The sequence below is a fragment of the Eublepharis macularius genome, chromosome 7, assembly GCF_028583425.1.
Source record: "Eublepharis macularius isolate TG4126 chromosome 7, MPM_Emac_v1.0, whole genome shotgun sequence".
In the NCBI taxonomy this organism is placed as follows: domain Eukaryota; kingdom Metazoa; phylum Chordata; class Lepidosauria; order Squamata; family Eublepharidae; genus Eublepharis; species Eublepharis macularius.
In genome coordinates this window covers 58,662,954-58,684,237 of record NC_072796.1, presented here as the reverse complement: position 1 = coordinate 58,684,237, position 21,284 = coordinate 58,662,954, and the positions used below count along the sequence as shown (strand labels likewise).

The 21,284-nt window shown below is 40.6% G+C and overlaps 1 protein-coding gene across 1 annotated transcript in view; it reads left to right on the top strand.

Annotated features, from left to right (window-relative positions):
- The first annotated feature begins 754 nt into the window (after nt 1–754).
- Nucleotides 755–21,284, top strand: part of DOK6 (docking protein 6) — a 339,970-nt gene continuing 319,440 nt past the window's right edge. The window contains exon 1 of the mRNA XM_054985983.1: nt 755–820. Within this exon, the coding sequence (XP_054841958.1) occupies nt 755–820 (66 nt within the window). The remainder of the gene's footprint in view (nt 821–21,284) is intronic.

Here is a 21,284-nt window from a genome sequence, read left to right as displayed (position 1 = left end):
TCACAAACACAAGCTTAAGCGAGGTATTCCCTCCTGCTTTTCAGATCAAGCAGAAAGCCTAGAAACACACCGAAGGGGTGGAGGGTGTCATTTCGCTCCCCCCCCCCCCCAGGCTGTATGGAGAGAGACTCGCTGGGAAAGGAAACCTGGGAACTGGAGTAGCAGGGGCGGGAATCTTCTCAACCCCCCAGGTAGCCTTGTCTGGCGAGCTGAGGTGTGAGGAGGGAGGAAGAGAGCGGGTCCCCTCCCGCGCGCCGTGGGGCGGATAGCGTGGCGCGAGCAGCTCCAGCGCCTCTGGGCGCCGGTGCAGCAGCAGCAGCAGCAGCAACCGCTGCGACAGGGGGGAGACGCTAAGAGCTGGCGGAAGAGCCGGGAAGCAGCTCCTTTCTGGCTCGCGCGCTCTCTCTCCCTCTGCGTGCTCCAGGCAACGGCGGCGGCGCGGCAGTGGTCTCTTCCTCTGGCCTTACGCTTCCCCGCCGCTGAGCCAAAGTCGCTCGCTCGGCTCAGTTGAGCGCTGCTGCTGCTGGAGGTATTGGGGCTGAGCGCGGCGCCCTTCGGGGAGGAGTGGGCAGACTGCACTGGGCCCGTGTGTGCCGGGTAACCGTCAGAAGATCTGCTCAGCTGCAGCCGCCGCCGCCTGGATGCTAGAGGCTCTTCGGAAGCCGGCGGCCACAGGCGCTCAGGAGGAGGCAGAAGAAGGTGAAGAGCCCGAGCACTGAGCCCAGGAGGACGCCGCCGCCCGTTAGCCCTGGCCATGGCCTCCAACTTTAACGATATAGTCAAGCAAGGTTATGTGAAAATCCGCAGCAGGAAGCTGGGGGTGAGTGAGCCGCGCTTTGTTTGTCCCTCCGCTCTCGGTCATCGCCGTTGTCTATCATGGGCGGCGCAGGGAGGGATGGCGCGCTGGGGTGCGGGGCGCGGGGGGTGGGGGTGCTTGGCAGGCAGCGCGGTGGCCAGTCGGAGGGGTGTGCAGGGCTTGCTCTCGGCTCAAGAGAGGCCGTGGGTGGTGCTGGAGGAGGCGGCGGGTGCTTGAGACTTTTGTTTGTCCCCGTCTCCGCCTGCCTGCCTGCCTAGCGGCGGGGAGCCCACCCGTTGGCATCGCTTCTGCTGGGCAGAGGCCGCCCGAGCTTGGCCACGCTTACTCGCGAGTAAGCTCCCACTGATTTCATATGGTCTTCGACTCAAATCCATGTGTATAGGATCGCAGCCTTTGTGTGTGTGTGGGTCTGTCACGCGTCTCCATTAGTCCATGTTAATTAATTCACAATAACTGGCGTTCCCCCTTCTTTAGTTTTAGAGCTCACGATCAACAGTGTGGGTGAGAATCTCCATTCCTACGCATCAGGTGCCCTGAAAAGGTGACAGGAACGCATCCCTTTTAAATTCTGTTCAAAACCACCCTTATGTCAAGTGTGATTTTGGCATTTTAGACTGGCTTCTTTTTCTGAAACTGACCAGAGGGGAGCATTTCTCTTTGAACACCTGCTTTCAAGTCTTCTAGTTTCCTTCCTCATGCTTCAGGTTGACAGTGTTATAGGAGTAATTCCTGAGGAGTAAGCATCTTAGTCTGTTGCAGCAAAAATAAGCATCATTTTGTAACACTTCTAAAGATTAACAATCTTTTACTCTAGCATAAACTTTCGTGGATTACAGCCCATGAAAGCAAATGTCAGAATAAAAACTTGCCAGACTTTCAGGTGCCACACAGCTCCTGTCTAGAGTGGGAATGTGACTAAGTCAAAGGTCCAGAGAGGATGCAAACCTTGTGTATTAAAGTAGCCCCTTTGTTTTGTTTTGTTTTGTTTTGTTTAGAGACCTGGCCAAAAGGGAAGTAGGATAGAGGAAACAAAGTAGTGTGAAGATGGGAGAGTGATGCAGAGAGAGGTTTGTTTGTTTTTTAATGGACAAAAGTCCCTTCTGTGTGGAAGCTGTGGTAATGCTGAAGGGGATGAGCATTGAAACATGCTTGCTTAGTTTAGCAGCATAATGAGCAGAGAAGAGTGCCTGATTTGGGGAAAGGATAGCAGGACAGGTCATGGGTCAGATACACTGAAGGGCCTGGTGGCATTGTCCCATGTGTGGTCAGAGGCTTCTGAAGACGGTTCGTATAGCCAGCTTGGTTTTCAAACAGGGTCAGTGCCAAGTAGGGGAGAATGATGGACAAAGGGGTACAGAAAAGAAGGAATCAGTCTTGAAAAATGATTCACACAACTTTGGGCACCACTGTGCCTTAGAAATGTTACTGCGTTTATGAGGAAATGGGCATTTACCGGTCGCTGAAGCCTGTTGGGAATAATCACTCTGCCTGCTTTTGCTCTTTTAAGAATTTTTAGAATGGGAAAATTGCACAAAAGATATCAGCCAGCTTGAGGGCAAGTGTGGAAAGCATGTAATGAGTCTTTGTATTGAGGGTTAGTTGAATTTATACCCACCAAGATTAGAAATGAATCCCTGGGTAGTAGAAGCAGCCCTGAGCCATACAGTGAGTGCATTAACTAATGCTGGAAGGAGAAAGCTGATAAAATCAAGAAAGTGTTGTGATACCTGGGCAGGTGCTTGTGTGGTAAAGTGTAAAAATCTGCTACTAGCTTTGCTTCAGAATACAGTGATCATTAACATCTAACCATGTTGCCCCTTTTTGTTTCCTGGTTAGAATTTGCATCCTGTACTGGTGTGCATTCTGTTTTGGGGGTGAGGGGAATTTTTTTCCTAATTGGTGGAGGAGTCATGTTAGAATCTTTGGTTTATTTTTACTTTTCTTTGATCATGAAAAGAAGGTAAAGTGCTTTTATAAACAAGTCACTTGTTTTACAATGCCATCTCCTGCTCACCAGGGTAACAGATTTTGGTTGTTGTTGGTTTTGGTTGTTGATTGGCAAAACTGATTAATATTATGAAATTAGGGGTTTTTTTCAATAAGAAAATGCTCAGTTTAGTTCTAATTCATGGCAATTAATATAAAAGAGCATCAGTTTACTATTTTTAATTCCAAATGTTTTTGGTAGTGTTGTATTGCTGCCATCTGTGTAGAATTTGCTAATAGTCATATCTTTTGCTAGATGTTAGCTGAGTTTTGCACTTGGATGAAAAAGTTCTGGAGAACCATTGTACAGAGGGTTTTTAGTATTTTACTGAAGTCTAAGGTAAATTAAAAATAATTTAGCACAAGGCTTTACAAATCCCAGGCGCCAAGTTGCCATGGCACCTAGAAATGCCATTTTCAGCAATGATTTTATTATAGTGTCTCTCAACATTTCTCAGTGTAAGTACAAAGGTTATTTATGATTTTGCATCAGAATATTTTCTTGCGTGACATTAAAATAAATGTTCATGAAGTTCTTATCATTGCTTATTTTTATATGTAAATTTACATGTTCTGTGCTGGTGGATTTAACAAGTTGCTTTCTATACTGGTCTCCACATTCAATTAAATGGAACTTTTAAAAGCAATAATGGAATTCTGAGAAATTAGAGAGAAGTTAGGCTAGGGTTAGAGGTTAACTTTTTGTTTTGGAGATAATCAGGCTTACTCATATTTTATGTATCTAGCTTCTAAATGTTTGGTCTGGCTCCTAGAACCAAAGAAAATTTGTTAAGGCCTGAATTAAACAAAACTGCGCAAATAGCTGATTTGAAAATGTGAGTATTTTGGTTTTCAAATAGAAATGGCGTCATTACTCCATTGGAACCTTTGCACTGATTGCAGAAATGATGTGAGTTGCTAGGAGTTGCCAGTTGCCACTGAACCTTTCCCTTGACACATTCATAACATTCATATTCTATAGTTTTTCCTAATATTTGCTTTTTACGTGTTTCTAATGTTCTTTACTAAATATACAGCCTATCCTGTTAGAGTAAGCCACCTACTTTCTTTCATACTTGTATGTCATCTGGCCTTTAGTTGGGCCCGTGACGAACATGTGGATAAAATTCTGTGAGGAATGTGACCTGCAAAATAAGGCATGTTAGACACTGACTATTAATTCTGAGGCCTGGTTCCAGACTAGTGTTTCCATGGTGGGTGAAAGGATTTCCACCTGCAGAATATAATTTTCTCAAGGTATTGAGGGTCATTTTGTGAGAAAGTAATACTCTGTAGGGTAGATATCAGTGCCTGGATCCAAGTGTTTCTTTTGGATAAGAAGAAAAGTTAGGGAAGATAAGAATGTAAAGATAGCTTAGCTTGCCAGTCACTCTTCATCAAACATTTGTATTTTTGTGACACTAAATATATAAACAGTTGTTTTCTCCCGAGGGTCAGATGCCTCGGGAGTAAGTCATTTGCTTGGCCAGCTAGGCTTAAAGGCAGAGAGCGGCAGGGGCCTGGGGCTGGAACATGGAGTGCAGAGCTAGGACCTAGTGAACCAGAGCGGAACTACAAGTGACAAAAGGCACAGGTTGGACACTTGTCAGCTTCCCTCAAGTTTTGATGGGAAATGTAGGCAGCTTGGCAGAATGTTGGACAAGTGACAGTTGAAAAGTCCATTGGACAGCAGTCAGAGAGCCAAGCTGCAAGACTAGGATGCCTACATTTCCCATCAAAACTTGAGGGAAGCTGACAAGTGTCCAACCTGTGCCTTTTGTCACTTGTAGTTCCACTCCCAGTTGATCCAGCAATGCAGCTCTCTTAAGCCTCAGCCTATACAGGATGAGGGCTAATCAGGTTCAGCTGCATTTTCTAGCTAGTGTTGGATCTCAGAAGGCTGTACTGAGCTCTGGCCAGGATCCTGCAAGTATCATGCTCAGTGCTTTGTTCTGAGTCTGTAGGGAAGTGGTCCACTGCCAGCCTTGCGCTTCTACTCCTTTGCACTAATTCTGCCCGGGTCTTTCACTGTTGCCATTCCTGCAGTGTAGAAAAGGATCTGAGGGGCTATGAGCATGGGTTGCTTGATGGGAGCCTAGTAGTGATCTCTGAGGTAGGTGGAAAGGACTCAGTTGCAGGCTCTGGCACTGCTGGGGCATGGTCTGCTGGTGCTTCTGCAGCTTCAGGCCCTCCCTGGTCCCACTGGTCCTCTTGGCTCCCTGGCCATGATTCCTCAGGCTCCTCCTCTGTCCTCCAGATTAGAGTCACAGAGGGAGTCATGATGACACAAACAAGAGGAAATGAAACTACAGTTTTTGCTATCATTTCTAGTTGCACCTATTTGTTGTCATACTCTCCATGTCTAGAAAGCTTCAGCTTCCAGATGGTTTGCCTTTGCATTTGTGGCAGTGTTATGCTGTAGAAAGATGCATACAGTGGAGAGCACCTGACAACTGTGCAGACTGTATGGGTCAATTGCTCATTGGATATGTAATCACAATTCGATATCATCCCATTCATTTAGGTGGATGAACTTTCAGAATACAAGCAAATTTTCAATAATATTAAAAATGTATTGCGCCAAAACAGTTTCCTAGGCGCACAGAACCTCATCGGAGTGAAGATACAGAAGTTGATATGTTCATAAAAGGTCTTTTGTTTTTTTTCCCCCTGACATGACAGTTGTGGCCCATTGGAGTCTGGAAATATTTTATTTCCCCCAGATAGCCATGGAATTTTCCTCTGCTTTCTCTGGAACTCCCACATTCAGAATGAGATGCTAAGAATGGAACAGAATTGTGTTCAGCTTTTTTTTCTTTGATGACCTAGTGAATAGATTTTGTTTACCCTTGAAGTCTGATTGCTTGCTATATATGAGGATAGAAAACAATCCCCGCCCCCCGCCACCCAGGTAGGACTGGTGTTGGTTGACCCTACCTTTTTCACTTATTTTCATGAACTGTTTGGCCTGGCTGTTTGTCAATCAGTTTACTCTGTAGGGAGCAGCAGCATTACAGGTGTGTCTGTTGTGTGTGTTTAAAAGCTTTAGGTATGTTCAGGATTAAAGTGCAAAAATGCCATGTATGTTAAGAGCATTGGTTGTGATTCTGTTAAATATCCAGAGTTCATCCTCTTTGCTTGTGGCTCTGGAGCCTTTTTTCAGCAATTATTTGAGACTATGGAGTATTTGTGCCCTGAAATGTTTGTGCTGCTGTGTTGAAGCTGGTGGCAATACGAATGTGGCTCAGATATGGGACTAAACTAGAAAATATTTTGGTATCCTTAATTTTTATTTATTTTTGCTGTTAAGTACAGTTATTTTAGTTATTAGTAATTACTTGCAAAGATTTTTCCATCTTTGGGTTCAAGGTGTTTTATTCTTGGTATGAAATGTGATGGTAGAAATACTTAAATGTGTGCACTATAATTTATATGCCCTTTAGATATAATTCTGTATTTTGAGTATGTTGATTTAACATCAGGCAACAAATATGAATTTACTACTGAATTCTGATGAGTGTGCTTAGCAAAGCTTTAAATGTAGTTTAATTTTAACTTTTAAAAATAACTAGCTCTGTATGAGGAAGAATTTAGCAGACATCAAGCTGTACACTTAGGCTGAAACAGTTATCTCTGGGGACAGGGTCTCTCTTCCCTCCTCCTTCTATATATGGATATGTCTATTCTTCTTTCAGAGAGAGAGAGAGAGAGAGAGAGAGAGAGAGAGAGAGAGAAGGGAGGGGCCTTGTAAATTCTACAAGTGGCTGGAAATTTATCAGAGCTAATATATATTATTTCTGCCCTGAATGTGCTTTTTTGTGTGGAAGGATGTTCAAGGCTAAAAGATGAATAATAAAAAAATGAATTTAGGTACATTTTCCTATCTTGATAGGATGCTAATTTTGGAAGAATACATTATATTCACAATTACAAACATCTGAGCTGATTTTTTTTATTTTAAGGATAGCAGCTTAAATCAAGGTAGGAAGGATTCCTGGTGTTATCTGGCTGGGTTAACATAGCTCCCAAAATTATATTCTAAATTGAATTGCACTGACAAACAATGGCCGTTTCCACACGGCTTACCTTATTCTGCAAAATAGAGAAATCTCACGCAAAATCTCGCGAGAAGACGCTGTTATTGAGTCTTCTCACGTGATAACAGCGTCTTCTTGTGAGATTTTGCGCGAGATTTTGCTATTTTGCAGAATAAGGTAAGCTGTGTGGAAACGGCCCTTGTCTTGAGAAGTAATTACTAAGTCTTAGTCTTAGAAAGCTAGTACTGTTACTGTTCATCCAAGGCCAGGATGACACTAGCTTAATTAATCATTAGATTGATGAAAAAAACTCTTTGTCGGAGAACAAGGATTTTGTTAATGGGTAAAAACAAAGCTTCATTGTTGAGTTAGAGGGAGAAGTTTGAGTGTACTCAATGTTTCTTTGAACCTTGACATTATTATTATCAACTTAAGGGCTGCTGAGAGCCTCTGTGGATCCCCAAGTACTCCATTCCACTCCCCCCCCCACCTAGCCACAGATAATAAATAAATACAGATAATAAATACAGATAATAAATATATACAGATAATAAATAAATAAATATAAGTACAGATTGGACAGAAATTAACTGGGAATAAGTCCCATTAAATGAAGTGAAACAGTACTCATCTGAAAGAAAAATCTTTAAAATATTTGTACTCAACCAAAACCAAATAGGAAGGAAAAATCAGGAAATGTGAAAAGCTGGTCGTATCTTCCACAGAGAGGAGGCATGTTAGCTGAATCCTCAGATTTTCCTTGAGGTTGTACCTACAGTTGCCATTTCCCCCCCTACTACAGGAGATAAACATTTTTCGAGTGGCACTAGAATATCATTATATGGTTATAATGTTAAAACACTGGTGGTGGGCAATCTCCCAGTGGGATGATTGCACACCACCAGCAGACACCCTGGGCACTTGCACGGCACTCACATTCCAAGCAGATGCGACAATGTCACTTCCAGAAGTGATGTCGTTGTGCCAGCTGTGGGACTACTCCCACACTCCAACACTCCCGTGGCTGATGTGATGGTGTCACTTCCAGAAGTGATGTCATCATGTAAGCACCAGGAGTATGCACACTCAAAGCATGCATGCCAAAAAAAGACATGGAAAGTATAAGGTAAGTGCTAGATCCTTCCTGCCGAGAGGGTATGGGGACCTGGCAACCCTATATATACCCTTTCTCAATTTCTAGCTTCCATTTAAAAAGTAAGTAGAGCTGTTGCAGAGCTGTATGAGAAAGGCATGTATGTACAATGGAAAGTACTAGATACTTTTTTTAAAAAAAGAAAGCTGTGGAATTTTGACCCCCCATCCCCGCCCCCCGTGGTCCTGAGCAACTTTTGCTTTTCCATGTGATCGGGAAAGAGGACAGATTTTCAGTTCTTGTACAAGGAAGGGGGATTTTCTGGTACAGTAACCCATTAGCTGTGGGCATGCAGGCCAATATTATGGGGCTCCTGGGCCCCCAGCAATCACTGAGTAGTTGACTGAGACAGCCTTGCAAGCTGTTACTGGATACTAAATGTTGTACGGTGTTTTCATAAATGAAGGTTAAATTACCTTTGAACTTCTCTCTCATTATTACATTTAAATTTAAATTAATGATTAATATATTCAGAAGAGAACGTGGAAAATGGGCATTTGTAGTGTAAATAAACCTTCTAGCCAATGGAGGTTATATGTTCACATTAACAAAGTAATTGAATTAAGAACTGTTTCCTGAATTAGGTTTGAAAACAACACAGATGTTAACAGGAACAAGCCTGTAACTGTTGGTCTTCATAGATGCACACCTCTTCCTTATTTTGTTAAAGGAAGTCAGCTTCATTTCCTCATGTAACAATTCTGTCAAGAGGATATAACACATTTTTGTACTTAGACAGCAATAATTTGACACTGGGGATTTATGTCTATTGTGATTTCAGGTGTTGAGTGGAATATGATATTAGTGTCTCTTAAGGAAGCAACAATAGCCTGCCTCTTTTATAACAAGTTTACCCTACCTTCTGTAACCTGGGATATCATAGATAGCACCACTGAGGGATTAGCAGCATAATAGGTTTAAAGGAAAAGTGTGAAGTTTTTAACATATGGAAAGGACATTCCCTGAGCTCTAGATCACACAGTGATCAGGGTCAGTAGGGAAATGGGCCTGTGTTTGTGTGTGAGAGATTGATCTCATAACTGAGAAAGTATAATTCTGATGTTTGAAAACACAACTCGGATGGAGTCAAATTGTCTTTTACAGAGCTTGGGTATATGGACATAGCCTTTGTGTTTCAAAAGCAATTGATGCAATGGCCAAAAGTTAAACGGCTACATCTAGTTTGCCATCTTTCTCCTTTCAGTTCAGCTGATCAGGCCATACTGATCCCATGCTTTTATAACTTTGTGGACGGATTGTTGTAACGTGCAGTACTTGAGCTGCCCTTGAAGACAGCTGGTTCCGAATGTGGCAGTCCAGTTATTGTCAAGGACTAGCTGATGGGAATATATCGTGCCCATCTTAAAACAGCTACATCAGCTACCAGTTTGTTTCCAAGTCTAATTCAACTGGTTTATATAGATATAAAATTTCTTAAAATTGAAGCCTCAGGGGAAAAAGAGAAAATTTGGGGGGGAAATTAAATATATGTAATACTTAGTTTCCTATCAAACTGAAACTTCCTTTACTGATTAAACAGTATAAGATGCCTTATTTATAACTTAGCATATAAAAATTTACTGTTTGGCATATTTATGGAATTGGAAAGGGTAAATGTCTCTATTTTTTTGTTTTTTTTTTAAAAAAGCAATTCTATCCGGTACTTTATTATTGAACAGCAATAGGAATTGTTCCCTCTACTTGGGAAAAATTCTTGTATAAAATGGGAAGTATTTCTGAGTAAACTTACATAGGATTGCTCTGAAAACGCATATGTATTTCTCTGTGTGCCTGATTGATATAAAGGAAATGACTAGGCCTTTTATTGTATGTTTTACATCTTCTCTAACGTCAAAATAAGCCTGAAGTTTCTTAGAGTGAAAGAAAGACTTCATACATTTTCAAAAAATAAGGAAGAGGTATTGTCACCACCACCGCAATAAACCAAATGTATTTAGGCATAATTGGTAGTATTTGCATTTCTCTAATGTGGTTTGGAACAAGATATTCTTGTATATTTCATCTGATTTATACATAGTTGAATAACCCCTGGTTGGAATAAAATTAAAGTTGTTCTAATCATGCCACACATGGAGTTAAATGATCACTTGGGCTAAATCATGTTGTTGTACTAAATTAAAAGTATGGATAATATTCTCTAAAACAAGCAACAAGAAATGGATTCACTAATAGATATGGGAGGTCCAAATATACTACTTTCCTCTTTTTGTTCAGATTTAAATATCTTCCAGAGGAAATTTTTAGAAGTCTGTATATAAACCAATATTGAAGACAACAGTCCCAGGGCATGAAAGGAAAAGATGCATAAATCTTTCTGAAGTTAAGCAGGTCTATTTAGTTCTTGGATGAGGCCTTCCCTTTGAACTCTGTATTATATTGCTTGAGTTCCATAATGGAAGGAAGGGGCAATCTTATATACTAATAGTCAAGTGGCAGTGATCTGAGGATACTTAAATCCAGAGAGTGGAGCAGTGAATGGACAAGACAGATCTTCCTACACACCTTAAAAATGCCTCAGGTTTGCAGAAAAATCTGAAATCTAAAACAAAAATACATTGGGAGGTGGGAAGGAGAGAAGGAAGCAGGAAAAAGGGGAGAGGCTATTGGGCAGGGAAGGGAAATAGGGCATGATGGGGGAGAGGGAAATGTATATAACTGTATATATAACTATATGTATATATATATATATATAACTAAATATATATAACTATAACTGTAATAGTTTTATATTGCAGACAAATGGAAATGGTCTACCTGCTTAAAGGATCTGCAACATTACATGCTAAAACATGGCATTTGTAGATAATCTCCTCTCTATAAAAATCTACATAAACTCAGATGCTTGTGTACATCTGTCATGTGAGCAAATCCCTATTTGTTTCGTGGCAAAAAAACATGCATGTCTGCAAAGAAACAATTACGCAGATTTGTCCCTTCTGCAGAAGTAGGAAAGATTTTCAGAGCAGGAAAGTGCAGTACACATATTTATTTCCAGTGTCTAAAACACACTGCTGTATCAGCACAATGGCTTTGAGAGGAATCATAGAAGGATTTAGGAGTGTCATATTTATGCAGGAAATTTCTGCATAAGTGTACTTACAGTACACTTCTACATAGTTTTATTGACTTAATGCAGTTGGTGAAGGGGTAATTTCAGTGTAAGCATTTTTTAAAGAGTTACATTTCTAAGTTCTTCATCTGTGTTGGCTTTTAAAACAATGTGATACAACTGTACTGCTGCTGATTGTGATGTAGTAATGCAAACCCATGATACTGCAAACATGGAGCACCCTATCCTCCATTGTTATACTTGACCCAGCAGACCCTTAAGGCTTTGAATAACTTGGCTCAGATCATAACAGATCTTTTTTGCAGAGTAAGTTCTATGTTTTGTCTCAAGTTGTTTGTTTTTTCTACATTTCTGTTGACACAGTTTTATATCACATTGCTTTCATTTATTATCTACAGATTCCTTTTGAGGGAACATAATTTCTTGTGTTCTGGTACAAAAAACTGGATTAAGCATTGTTGAAGTGGTCTCCTAAGAGAACAATTGATATTTGATATTCAAAATATTCATAACTATATTCTTTTGTTTTACTAATTGTATCTTTTTTCCCCTATTGGTTTGTGAGAATTTTCTGCAAAATGGATTCCCCCCCCCCCTAGGTTTTGAATGACTTCTGATTATATACTATCCTACTGTACACAGAAACAGTTCTTGATTGATGATAAAATAATGCAACCATCCCAGTTTTAATTCCTTACATTTTGGAATATTTCAACAACTAATTTGAAAGCGTAAATGTCTGAAGAATAATCCATCTGCATTTTGTATATTTGGAAAGACCAGACTACCAAATTTATTATCACATGATAGCAGTTTGTATAATTGCCATGCCTGCATACAATTGTTCTGTGATCTTGCTAGGTAGGAGGGGGAGTGTGTGTGCAGTAAATGGTCACGTTGATAAACTTCTCAAGTTGTGTGGAAAAAATGTAAAATTTGTGTCTCCAGTCTTCTGAAAGCACAACAAGCAAAGCAACCTTGCAATTATTATGGGGGCATTTTGAGTTCCTTTGGCAGAGAGATTACTTAGTGGAAGATGAGTTGTAGAGCATGCCTAGGGCTGCCAAGGGCCAACATGCCTCCCCCCAAGAAGAAGAATGTGGTGTCAATTTGTAGCTGATTCCTGGTGACCCCAACCACGGGATGTTCAAAGCAAGAGATGAGCAGAGATGGTTTGCCATTACCTTCCTCCATGTAGCAACCCCCTCATCTAAAACAAGTATCATAACAAAACTAATCACTTGGCTTTCTGTTAATGAAAACAGTAATAATTGTAGTAGAATATAGTGCAACCCCCACCCCGCAAAAACCATGAGCAAGCAGAACCAGGGAAGAGTTTCCAGCTGAGGGCCTACTCAGAACATTCAAGCACACTGTTAGTTAAATATAGGTGAACGCACAAGTTAGATGGGGATAAGCACCACTGAAATGAGTGAGATATCTGTCTCTCAAAAAGCTCTAAACTGAAAAAAAATATTTCTCCTGACCCAAAACAAAAAGCAAACTCACAGCAACATGAAGATGCTTAAAGAGGGAAGGAAAATTGGGGAGTTGTAAAAAGTTGGTTTTATCTTGCAAAGAAAGGAGACAGGTAAGCCAGCTTTCTATCTGCTGTTGTCTTCCTGCACCTGCCTTAACTTTAGAAAGAGATTCTAGTCCCTGGGTGCTGAAAGCCAAGTAGCCCCAGCTTCCTTCCTTTCCCTTCCCCTCCTGCTGCCTCCATAAAATGAAAAAGAAGAAGACAGGAGTAGGGGCAAATTGAGCAACTGAAATGGCCCTGGAAACAAGTTCCACAGTGGCCCTGTCTATGCTCTTGATGAGGTTGAAGGTAGAAATCAAAGGATACATAATTGATAAGATCTTTGCCGAGCAATCCTAAACATGTCTCCTTAAAGACTCATTTTATGCAATGGGGGCTTACTTCTGTTTCAGCCTTGAATTCAGGCTTGATTTGATCTAGAACCCACAGTTGCATTTTGGCCATACATAGTATCCTATGTATCTTGCATCTGTATCATGCATGTATCATGTATCTGACGAAGAGAACTTGATTCTCGAAAGCTTATGCTACAATAAAATTGGTTAGTCTTAAAGGTGCTACTGGACTCTTTTGGATTATAGTATCCTTAAAACTCTCCTCCTGCACCACATTTCAAATAGATTTCCAGGATATGAATTTTTAGGAGTCAGAACTCCCTTTGTCAGAAGGAAGTTCTGACTCTTGAGAGCTTGGACCCTAAAAATCTAGTTGGTCTTTAAGGTGCTACTGAACCCAAATCTTCCTCTTCTACTGCAGACTAACATGGCTAGCCAGCTGAAATTAACACATTTTAAATAAAGCAGTGTTCTTCCTGTCAGCTTTATTCACTGTCTAACTCTCACATCCATCATAGCAATGGAGAATAGTTCATAGCAACATATTCTTATCCTTTAGGATCGTTTCAAGTTCCTTCATGGCTGCTCTTTTGAGTCTCAGTCTATTTCCGATTTCTTGGTTGTACTCTCCCTTTTGGTGGATAATTGAGCAAAGAATAGAAAATCTTTACCTATTTCAATTTCATTGTCAGACTTGTGCAATTCCTTGGTATCTATTACTTTTGTCTTTGTGATGTTCAGTTGTAATTCTGCTCTGGCACTTTCTCCTTTAACCTTCATCAGTAGTCATTTCAAGCTTTCATTATTTTCAGCCAGTAATGTTGTGTAATCTGCATATCTCAGTGAATGTTCCCGTCACCAATTTTCTCTCCAGCTTCTTATATATCTAATCCCGCTTTCCTTATGATATATTCTACATATAGGTTGAACACATAGGGAGACAATATACATCCTTGTCTGACACCTTTGCCAATTGGAAACCATTCTGTTTCCTTGTATTCCTAACAGTAGCCTCTTGTCCAGAGTACAGGTTGCTCATCAAAACAATCAGATGTTGTGGCACATCCATTTCTTTTAACACCATCCATAACTTTTCATGATACACATAGTTAAAAGCTTTACCGTAATCTATAAAACACAGGCTGATTTTCTTCTGAATTAAGCACCATTAGCCATCGTAAATTTGTAATGTGATCTCTAGTGCTTCTTTCTTTTTTGAATCCAGCATGAACATCTGGCATGGGAAAGTAATGCGATGGTCCAATAGTTGCTGCACTCTGGTATCACCTTTTTTGGAATTGGAATGTAGATTGCTCAGTTTGGTGTAGTGGTTAAGAGTGTGTAACTCTAATCTGGAGAACCGGATTTGATTCTCCACTCCTTCACTTGAAGCCAGCTGGGTGATCTTGGGTCAGTCACAGCTTCTAGGAGCTCTGTCAGCCCCACTTACATCACAGGGTGTTTTTTTGTGGGGATAATAATAACATACTTTGTAAACTGCTCTGAGTGGGCGTTAAATCATTCTGAAGGGTGGTATGTAAATCGAATGTTGTTGTTGTTATAGATTGGGTGTTTCCAATCAGTGGAACATTGTTTCATTTTCCATATTCATGATACGGTTTTGAGGGGCTGCCTAGATAAGCCTTCGTAATTGTGTAAAAGGAGCATGGGCAGCTTTCTTCACCTCTTTCTAGCCGAACTGTTCCTGTCAAAAATGTCTACCTTTTCATTAAAGGTTCTGAAAACTCCCCTGTTCTCTTTGTTTCAACCCCTGGCGATTCCCTGATTCAACTATTCAGTTTGCATAGCCTGTACCTTGGAAACTCCATCTGGTGCAGAATGCTGCATCTCATTTATTCTTAGGAACTATTCTCAGGAGTCTGTGTATCACTTCCATTCTGCAGCTACTCCATTGGCTTCCCATCAGTTACTGGGCTTAATTCAAGGTCATGACTATCTCATTCAAAGCCCTTTGTAGCCTCAGCCCATCATATCTGTGTGGTCACCTTTCCTTTTCTGTTCCGCCCTGCAGCTTCACTCATCTGGATACCACCCTGCAGTTGGGCAAAATCAACAGATGCCTAAACATGTGCTTTCTCTGTGGTAGCCCCCACCTTATGGAATGGCCAGCCTGAGGCAAGGAAATCTACTACTTTCCCGGCTTTCTGCGAACTATGCAAAACTGAATTTTTCAGGAGGGCTTTCTACCCAGATTATAGGGCTGAGTCATAAGAATCAACCCAGATTATAGGGCTGTCTCAGAGAGATGCATTGATAGCAAGGGCTGTCTACTGATATAGACATGTGTCTACTAGGGAGTTTTCCTTGTTGCTAAACATGCCATAAAATTAGTTCTGGTTTGTTTCAGAAAAATTTCATTGTGCTTGACTTAATGCTTGTTTTTCAAATTTTCTGCTGCCATACCCTGTTGAATTTCTTTCACTGAATGTCCTAACTGTTGTTCATTATTGTACGTCGCTCAGTGAATGTTCCAGCTGTTGATTATATTGTATTTCACTTGCATTGAGTAATCTGCCTTGGATTTCAGTGAGAAAGGTGGACAAATAATAATAATATAATATTTCTCTATATAGCTGTGTGCTTGATTTTATACTTTTAACACACAAGTTCCTTTTGAATGTAGCAAAGTCGCTTTTACAAAAAGCCAAGTATTGGTTGTTCCACCAATATAACAACCATAATAATAGCCCATTGCTTGAACCATGCTTAATATGCAATTAAAATCACTTCTGTTTATTTGGAGTGGGAGCAGTTCTAACATCTAATCTCAGACTTCATATATATTTTAACTTAGTCTAAGCAAGATGTATTTTAAAACCGCAGACACAAATTATAGTCACATATTTAAGCTAGAATATTGTTTACTTCAATATAAACTGTAACAAAGGTATGCGCCATTCTACATTTATGACCATTAAAGCAGATCACAATGCATGTGCGTGTGTGCGTGTGGGGTGGGGTGATGGTGGGAATCACCCTTTTGCTAGTTTGATAGATTCTTAGGAAATACACACACACACACCCTTTCTAAATATGCTATGAATAAAGTTTTTCTGTTCCGCAATTAAATATTTTTTAAATTCCTCAGCCAGGTAGGGATAATGGGAGAGGCAAACACAGGGAGAATTAAAAGGGGGGGGGCAATTAAGGCATACTTGTTAGGATGATGGGCCCATGTTTACCTCAGCCTCATTGCAGCCATATGGAGCTTTCTTTTTTTAAAAAAGAACACTGTCAGGGTGGGGAAGGGTGCCAACAACACTATCAGGAAGCTGTTTGCTTCCTGGTCTCTGAGCTACGTGGCTGCAGGCAGAACTACACCAAAAATAATAAAACATGAAATGCATTAGCTGACGGGGCCCTGAGAATTTTGTTCCCCTAGTTGCTCTCTCTCAATGGGTCCAAGCGTGACAACTTCTAGGGGTACATTCTAAATATTCAGTCAGTTTAGCAATTGTGGTTTTATGTGCCCAATGTGAAGTCTGTTGATAGCCTTCTACACTGCCTTGAAGATTAGCATACATGCAAGTGTTTCGGTTACTGATATAAAAGAACCATTCAGTGTTACTTTCTCTTTGTTGCTGCTATTCTTCTTGTTGCTGAAGCATAGTGGTTAAGTGGCTGGGCTCCGAATCAGTACTCTGCTGGTTTGAATCCCGCTATGGCTATGAGCTCAGTAGGTGTCCATGGATAAGCCACTCCTCTCAGCCCCAGCTCCCAAGTGAGGATAATAACTCTGACTTTGTTCACTGCTCTGAGTGTGGCACTAATCTGTCCATAAAGGCAGTATATAAGCACGCTGCTGTGGTTGCATGAGTGTTCTCTGCAAGTGTGATCTTTGATGTCATTTAATAAGCTAATTGATTAAAAGAGCCATCTTTAAATACTGGCTGTTAATCTCAGATATACCAGGCTGTCTTAATCCACCCTTGATAGCCTTTATAAGGACCAGAAATGTATGTCTCATCGAATGCAGTTGTGGTCTTTTATATGTAGGCAGCACGATCTGTTCAATAAGAACTCGACTCAGTCATGAGTAAGGAATCAGGTAGTTGAGGCCCTGATGGTTCTACATTATATAGAAAGATCCCACAAGGAAATAGAGATGAAATTTACCATACTTTATAAAACAAGGGAGAGGGATTCAGAATTAATAATAAGAGTCTTGTGGAGGAAGGAAACATACTGGCTTCTTAGCTGAAATGTTTGGTCCCAAAGGATCTGAACTTAACCAATGACTTCTCTTGCTTTTTGGGCTAAGTGCAATACATATAGGTAAAATGTTAGTTTCTCTTTAAGATCAGACTCTCCAAATGGTAGGCAGCTGTGAGTGCTTGTTTTATAATGAGACTTCCCAGGCACACAATGCGATACCAAATAAGGAAATAAGACCTTAAGAGATGTTGTAAGTAAACCTTGTATGTTTTGAATGCTGTTATTATGTATCCTATGGAATGGTGTTACGTTGCTGTTATGTCTGCATTACATTGTATCTGTTACAGTGACTGTGACTCTTTGAAAAAGATGTACTTTGAAACGGGACATTAAGGATCTAGACAACCCATTAGAGGATACAGGACTAATCTCAGCCACTTCATGAGAATCATTGAGTCAATATTTATTTATGGACTCTCTGGCCGTCGTCACACAGGCCCTTATTTCGTCAGTTTTGCACTAGAAATCGTTTCTTCTGTTTTCGTTATTAGAACGGATTCTCCCATCTTTTGATAACTGCTTGCGCTTCCAGTTAGTCACATTAGAAGGGGAAAGCACAATTTGACTGTCAGTCAAAGTGCCTCTGGAAATGGGGCCCTAAAAATCCCACTCCTTAAAAAAAAAAATTCCGCATATTTGCATTATATCGCTTTTCTATTATACCAATATTGTGCTGAGCCAGCCCAAAAGCCAACCATGATAGGTAGCAGAGGTTACCTGCTCATGGCAGAATAGCGCTATAGCTCTATAAGGCTGACGTTTTTTTAAAAAAAATTACTTTGAGGCTTAATTGCGGGTTGCGCTGGGGCTTCTGGGAGTGTAGGGCAGGAGAATCAGTGTTAGGTGAGACAGATGATCAGGGAGAGTGAGCATTTTGGTGTTGCAAAGCGTTCCTAGTTGATCCAGGGCATTCACATGGAAGCGGATAAAGACGACATAAAGAGTCACAAAGCGTGAATTGGGGAGAATGGTGAAATCGCAAGAGAGCCGGAATAAGGTGAGCATTCAGTGGGAGATGGCGCTAGTTTGGCGCTAAATTTAGGGCCATGTGATGATGGCCTCTGTTACTAGTAGGATATAGCGCTTATGAACTTGGGATATTTATGAAAAAACTGACAAAAATGATTCAGGGGTATCTACAGTTGAAGGGTGCTATCTAAGCATTTGCACTTTAGAAATTTTTATGCAATATGTTACATATAAATCCCATTTGGGAGTAGTACTTTAGCACTAGCACTTTGTGGGTTCACTGAAAAATATCTTGTGTGAGATGGTTTGTTTACTATTAAGCACTAAAAATTGGTTCTCCTACAGAGAGCAAACCATGAAGTATATTTGTGTTGACATGAACGATAACAGAAGTGTTAGAGTTGTATAATGTTGCCAGTAAAATACTCAGTAATTGTTAATACATCTGTATTTAGTGTTATCATTTAATGGGATGCTTAGTAAGTTTTCACGGGTTCTTTGCTGCATAGTCACTTAATAAGCAGCATTGCTGCTTTATAACAAAGTGAACTTCTGTTAGTTTAATTTTTAATAGAGGTTTTACAGAGTTGCCCCTAAAGGGTGCATGTATGTTCTTGCAATTGTGAAGCAAAATCATGCAAATGATGGAGCAACCACTGATTATTTTTTCTATACTGTTATCAATTTAATTGCCATACTGTAGAACCAGAATTCAGACCTCCCTCCACTATGAAAAATAATTACATCTATGAAAGAAGGCGTGTTACCTTTCCACTTTTGTTATTGTCACCTAGAATATGTGGGATATTTATTTTAATTTATTTAACTATAATCCCATTAAGGCATTTAATTTCATTTAATTTTGAACTTCTATGATTAGTCTATCTTTTGTGATATGGAAATGAAAGTGCAAATTATTCCATAACTTGATGAGTTAATTATGCTTGAACTTGAACCTCTGCTTGTTGAAGTTGTGTGAGTAGGTTTGAAGGATTTAATGGGAATGACACAGATTTTCAATCTAGTAGTTATGCAGAATAATAGAGTTTTCAAAGTGCAAGTATATGATTTATTGATTATATAGTTATACACAAATATAGAGGTGTACTTAAGATTCCTTCACAAATAATAAAGTTAATAAAAACCTTAGGTATTTGGAACCATTTCTAGTCAGGATCAAGTTAAGCAGCATTAAAAAAAGACCCAGGCTTCAAATTCATTAATAGTTATACTAAATGTCTACAGTGCTGATTCAAATTAGATTAAAACTTGCTTAACCGTTCCCTAGGATCAAACCTTGGAACTTGTAACTCTGTGAAAGGGATAGAGATTAGAGATGGGCATGATCCGAATTATGATCCAAAAAACCCCCACAATAATGGCAATCACGCGATCGTGACTCAGCGGATCATGATCGGCCACGGCCAACAATCCAGCGATTGGGAGGGGGCTGGATTGGGGCTGGATTGTGCTCGGATTGGGAAGCCCGACACTCAGGCGCCAGTAATCTATTCTCGGGGCAACGGAGCCAGGGGAATGCCTGAGCTGTGTTTCCCCTCCTTCTGTCGCCCTGGAAACCCAAATGGAGCCCAGCTTTCCTTGATCAGCAGGGCTTCCTTCCAACCACGGAGCAGCAAAGCAGTCACCAGTTGGGAGAAGACACCCAGGGGAGGGAGGGGGAAGGGGGTGTTCTGTAGCCATGGGAACTCCAATCTCATCCCTGCAAACCCTGATAGGCAGCTCTGACGGCCAAACACAGAAGGCCAAACACAAACACAGATGCCGCCGGCATCACCCACTGTTCTTTTCTCACCAGCGCGCTCACTTTTGACCTGGCGGGCGGGCACATGGGGGGTGCCGCTGGCGAGCGGCCAGACCCCTTGCCCCCTGAGGGGAGGCGGTTTGTTGCCGTCTCCCCATGGCCGGTGGCTGACGCCAACACTCACCTTCCCACATAGCTGGGAATAGCAGCGCGCCTCGCTTTGGCCTCCACGATCCACGATCCACGGATCGGGAACGGGAGATGATCGGTGTGGATTGTTTAGTCAGGATCGTCACCGGCGCCGATCCACGATCAGCTGGATCGGCAATTTTTTTTGGATCATGCCCATCTCTAATAGAGATCTCTTGTTGCTTTTTCTCACCACTCTCAGCATGTGTTTGCTTTTAGTTATTTTATTTAACAAATTGTTTATACTGCTTTTCATAAAAAAATCACAAAGCCATTTCCAAAACATGATACAATGAAAAGAATATAACCCAGTAAATTACCAAAGGTACATTGAATTTTTTTAAAAAAAATCACTTGATGGTTTTCAGTTTGGCACACCTACATACAGTTTAATTGAACTGTGAATTAGTCTTTGTTACATCCATACACCTACAGTGAGCAACAAACACCTTCTTGTTTACCTGTCCATTTGGAAACATTTTTCTAATCCTTGCAGGTTCTTTCCCCTTACTTTAATGATGACTTTTGTGGCTGAGTGAAATTGGCTATCGCAAGCATAGCTTCAAACTTGAGCCAGAAGGAAAGGTGGGGTATAAATATCACAAGCATAGCTAGCTGGTGTTTGTGTTACTTGTGTTTTGCATGAGTTTTCTCACACGAAATGTGGGTGGAGTGTAAGCAGACAGTCTGTTCATGGAACAACTGACTGATGTAACCAGTTTGTGTTCTATCCATGTATAACAAAATAGCAACAGTTTCAAAGACTGAATGCAGCCCTCTCAGATGGTCATGTAATTGGTTCTTAGTGAAACTGTTGTTGTATTTGCATTCAGTAAACCAGTTAGATGTAAATAGGATATAACTCAATGATAGTATCATTAAATTAAGCTCGCTTTAGGTTATGTGATGGCTATGATTTATATTGTACGCAGTGTATCTTTAAAAAAAAAACTTCCCTCTGTTGCCTTGAAAATGAGTTTGACTTGTTGCCAGGCAACAAGTTTCTTTCTCCTTTCACAATTTTTATGTAACTTGAAATTCATGTAAATATAATATTGAAATATAAAAGCAATAGGATTATTGCATATAAGTATGTGCTATAAGGGTGGTTCATAAGTGTCACTTATAAAAAGAATAGATCTAGGCTTAATGAGAGCCTACCATCATTC